This window comes from Mesitornis unicolor, unplaced genomic scaffold (assembly GCF_000695765.1).
Source record: "Mesitornis unicolor isolate BGI_N332 unplaced genomic scaffold, ASM69576v1 scaffold26258, whole genome shotgun sequence".
Classification (NCBI taxonomy): Eukaryota; Metazoa; Chordata; class Aves; order Mesitornithiformes; family Mesitornithidae; genus Mesitornis; species Mesitornis unicolor.
The window spans coordinates 670-4,893 of record NW_010202906.1 but is presented as its reverse complement, the minus strand read 5'-3'; the positions used below and the strand labels follow the sequence as shown (position 1 = coordinate 4,893).

Sequence of the window (4,224 nt, the reverse complement as noted above, 5' to 3'; positions counted from 1 at the left end):
GGCCCCATTGCCCCCATTGCCCCCAAGGCCCCAATGGCCCCCATGTCCCCATTGACCCCATTGACCCCAATGACCCCAATGTCCCCATTGACCCCAATGACCCCAATGACCTCAAATGTCCCCATGTCCCTAATGTCCTCAATGTTCCCAAATGTCCCCATTGACCCCAATGTCCCCAATGACCCCATTGACCCCAATGACCCCAATGATCCCAGTGTCCTCATTGACCCCAATGTCCCCATGTCCCCACTGTCCCCATTGACCCCAATATCCTCAATGTCCCCTCCATCCCCAATATCCCCATTGATCCCAACGACCCCAATGTCCCCAATGTCCCCATGTCCCCATTGACCCCAATGTCCCCAATGACCCCAATGTCCCCTTTGACCCTAATGACCCCAATGACCCCAAATGTCCCCATGTCCCCAATGACTCCAATGTCCCCCCCATCCCCAATGCCCCCATTGACCCCAACGACCCCAATGTCCCCAATGTCCCAGTGTCCCCAATGTCCCCAATGCCCCCATTGACCCCCCATCGCCCCCAATGTCACCAAATGTCCCCGTGTCCCCCAGGCAGGTGCCGCTTTGCCCTGGGCATGGAGGACGGCTCCATCCCCGACAGCCGCCTCTCGGCCTCCAGCGCCTGGTCCGACTCCACCGCCGCCCGCCACGGCCGGTGAGCCCAGTACGCACCAGTATACACCAGTATAAACCAGTACACGCCAGTAACACCCAGTACCCTGCTCCCCAGTGCACCCCCATCCCACCCAGTGTCCCCTCCCAGGGCTCCCGCTGCTGTGTGCTGTGGCCAATGGGTCCCAGTATGGCCCAGTATGGCCCAGTGTCCACTCCCAGGGCTCCCCTGTGTCCCCCAGTGTCCCCAGCCTGGACCACCACAATGGGGACATCCCCTGTTGTCCCCAAGCATCCCCACGTCCCCTGGTGTCCCCAAGATGTCCCTGATGTCTCCAGGCCATTCCCATGTCCCAAACCTGGGCCACCACAATGGGGACATCTCCCAGTGTCCCCAAGCATCCCCACGTCCCCTGGTGTCCCCGATGTCCCCAAGACGCCCCCAGTGTCCCCAGGACTTCCCAAAAGTCCCCAAGACGTCCCCGATGTCCCCAGGTTGGGTTACAGCAATGGGAACATCCCCTGGTGTCCCCAAGCATCCCCACATCCCCCAGTGTCCCCACGCCATCCCTGATGTCCCCAGGCCATCCCTCTGTCCCCAACCTGGACCACCACAATGGAGACATCCCCTGGTGTCCCCTGGTGTCCCCAATGTCCCCAAGACGTCCCCAATGTCCCCAGGTTGGGTTACAGCAATGGGAACATCCCCTGGTGCCCCCAAGAATCCCCACATCCCCCAGTGTCCCCAAGATGTCCCCAACCTTGATCACCACGATGGGGACATCACCCAGTGCCCCCAAGCATCCCCATGTCCCCTGGTGTCCCTAAGATGTCCCCAATGTCCCCAAGACGTCCCCGATGTCTCCAGGCTGGGTCGCAGCGATGGGGACGGTGCCTGGTGCCCGGCGGGCCCCGTGTTCCCAGAGGAGGAGGAGTTCCTGGAGGTGGACCTGGGGCGGCTGCACCTGGTGACGCTGGTGGGGACACAGGGACGCCACGCGGGGGGACACGGCAGGGAGTTCGCCCACGCCTACCGCCTGCGCTACAGCCGCGACCGGCACCGCTGGCTGCGGTGGCGCGACCGCTGGGGCGCCGAGGTGAGCAGGGACAGCGGGGACGTCTTGGGGACATCTTGGGGACCTTGGGGATGTTGGGGTGTTGAGGTCATTGGGGACCTTGGGGACATCTTGGGGAATGGTGGGGACATCTTGAGGACTTTGGGGACACCTTGGGGACCTTGGGGACATCTTGGAGACCTTGGGGATGTTGGGATACTGGGGTGTTGAGGTCATTGGGGACCTTGGGGATGTTGGGGTGCTGAGGTGACCAAGGATGTTGGGGACATCTTGAGGACTTTGGGGACACCTTGGGGACCTTGGGGACATCTTGGAGACCTTGGGGATGTTGGGATACTGGGGTGTTGAGGTCATTGGGGACCTTGGGGACATCTTGGGGACCTTGGGGATGTTGGGGTCCTGAGGTCATTGGGGACATTGGGGACGTCTTGGGGACCTTGGGGATGTTGGGGTGTTGAGGACATTGGGGAGCTTGGGGACATCTTGGGGACCTTGGGGGTATTGGGGTGTTGAGGACATTGGGGACCTTGGGGACATCTTGGGGACCTTGGGGATGTTGGGGTGTTGAGGTCATTGGGGACCTTGGGGACATTGGGGATATTGGGGACCTTGGGGGTATTGGGGTGTTGAGGTCATTGGGGACCCTGAGGACCCTGGAGATGTTGGGGTGCTGAGGTGACCAGGGACCCTGGGGACGTCTTGAGGACATTGGGGACACCTTGGGGACCTTGGGGACCTTGGGGACCTTGGGGATGTTGGGGTCCTGCGGTCACCCCGCTGGCTGCGGTGGCGCGACCGCTGGGGCGCCGAGGTGAGCAGGGACAGCGGGGACGTCTTGGGGACATCTTGGGGACCTTGGGGATGTTGGGGTGCTGAGGCGACCAAGGACTTTGGGGACATCTTGAGGTCATTGGGGGCATTGGGGACCTTGGGGACGTCTTGGGGACCTTGGGTGGTCATGGGCTCCCATGGGGCCACCAGAGAGGTCCCCCTTGGTGGCACCCACGTCCCCAGTGGACCCCAGCGTCCCCCATTGCCACAGGTGATCGGGGGCAACGAGGACCCCGAGGGGGTGGTCCTGAAGGACCTGTCCCCTCCCCCGGTGGCCCGGGCCCTTCGTGTCTACCCCCGGGCCCCCCGTGCCATGAGCGTCTGCCTGCGCCTGGAGCTCTACGGGTGCCCATGGGATGGTGAGTGTCCCCTTGTCACCTCCTCCTGTCACCACCCCCTGTCACCAACCCCTGTCACCAACCCCTGTCACCTCCCCACATCCCTCATGCAACCCCATGGTTGGTGGCTCCACAGTGACCCCCTGGTGACCCCCTGGTGACCCAATGGTGGCCACATGGTGATCCCATAGTGACCCCAATCGTGACCCCATGGTGATCCCATAGTGGCCCCGTGGTGACCTCATGGTGACCCCAATCGTGACCCCATGGTGACCCCATGGTGGCCGCATGGTGACCCCATGGTGACCCCATGGTGGCCCCATGGTGGCCCCATGGTGACCCCAAGGTGACCCCATAGTGACCCAATGGTGGTCCCATGGTGGCCCAATGGTGACTCAATGGTGGCCCTGTTGTGGTCCCATGGTGGCCTCATAGTGACCCCATGGTGACCCCAAGGTGATCCCATGGTGATCCAATGGTGGCCCTGTGGTGGTCCCATAGTGACCCAATGGTGGCCCCATGGTGGCCTCATGGTGACCCCAATGGTGACTCCAATGGTGACCCAATGGTGGTCCTGTGGTGGCCTCATGGTGACCCAATGGTGACTCCATGGTGGCCCCATGGTGACCCCGTGGTGGGACCACAGTGACCCCAAGGTGACCCCGTGGTGACCCCAATGGTGACTCAATGGTGGCGCCTTGGTGACCCTGTGGTGGCCCTGTGGTGACCCCGTGGTGGCCCCATGGTGACATGTCCCTTGTTCCCAGCCGGGCTCCTGTCCTACACGGCCCCGCGGGGACAAGCGATGACCTTTGACCCCGTGCCCATCGTCCTCAACGACTCCACCTACGATGGCTCCAGCGCTGGCCCGTGAGTCCCCAACTGTCCCTGAGGGTCACCTGGCCCCAGACTGGCCCCAGATTGCCCCCTCTGGCCCTCGTTGTCCCCCCAGTTGTCCCCAGATGTCCCCAAAACAGCCCCAATTGTCCCCAAATTGGGATCTGGATCCCATGGGGGGTTCCCAGTTGCCCCATGAAGGGATCCAGACATTTGGGGACCCCTTGACTCCCCAAGTTGCCCCATGGGGGGTTCCCAGTTGCCCCATGGGGGGACCCAGGCATTTGGGGACCCCTTGACCCCCCAAGTTGCCCCATGGGGGGCTCCCAGTTGCCCCATGGGGGGATCCAGACATCTGGGAACCCCTTAACGCCCCAAGTTGCCCCATGGGGGGGTTCCCAGTTGCCCCATGGGGGGACCCAGGTATTTGGGGACCCCTTGATCCCCAAGTTGCCCCTTGGGGGGTTCCCAGTTGGCCCATGGGGAGACCCAGGCATTTGGGGACCC

General features: G+C 62.8%; 1 protein-coding gene across 1 annotated transcript in view; it reads left to right on the top strand.

Moving 5' to 3' along the window:
• Positions 1–575: 575 nt before the first annotated feature.
• LOC104545418 (epithelial discoidin domain-containing receptor 1-like) overlaps positions 576–4,224 on the top strand; it is a gene marked incomplete at both ends in the record, with an annotated part of 4,309 nt that continues 660 nt past the window's right edge. The window contains 4 exons of the mRNA XM_010190556.1: positions 576–678; positions 1,504–1,732; positions 2,754–2,901; positions 3,648–3,750. Of these exons, the coding sequence (XP_010188858.1) occupies positions 576–678; positions 1,504–1,732; positions 2,754–2,901; positions 3,648–3,750 (583 nt within the window). The remainder of the gene's footprint in view (positions 679–1,503; positions 1,733–2,753; positions 2,902–3,647; positions 3,751–4,224) is intronic.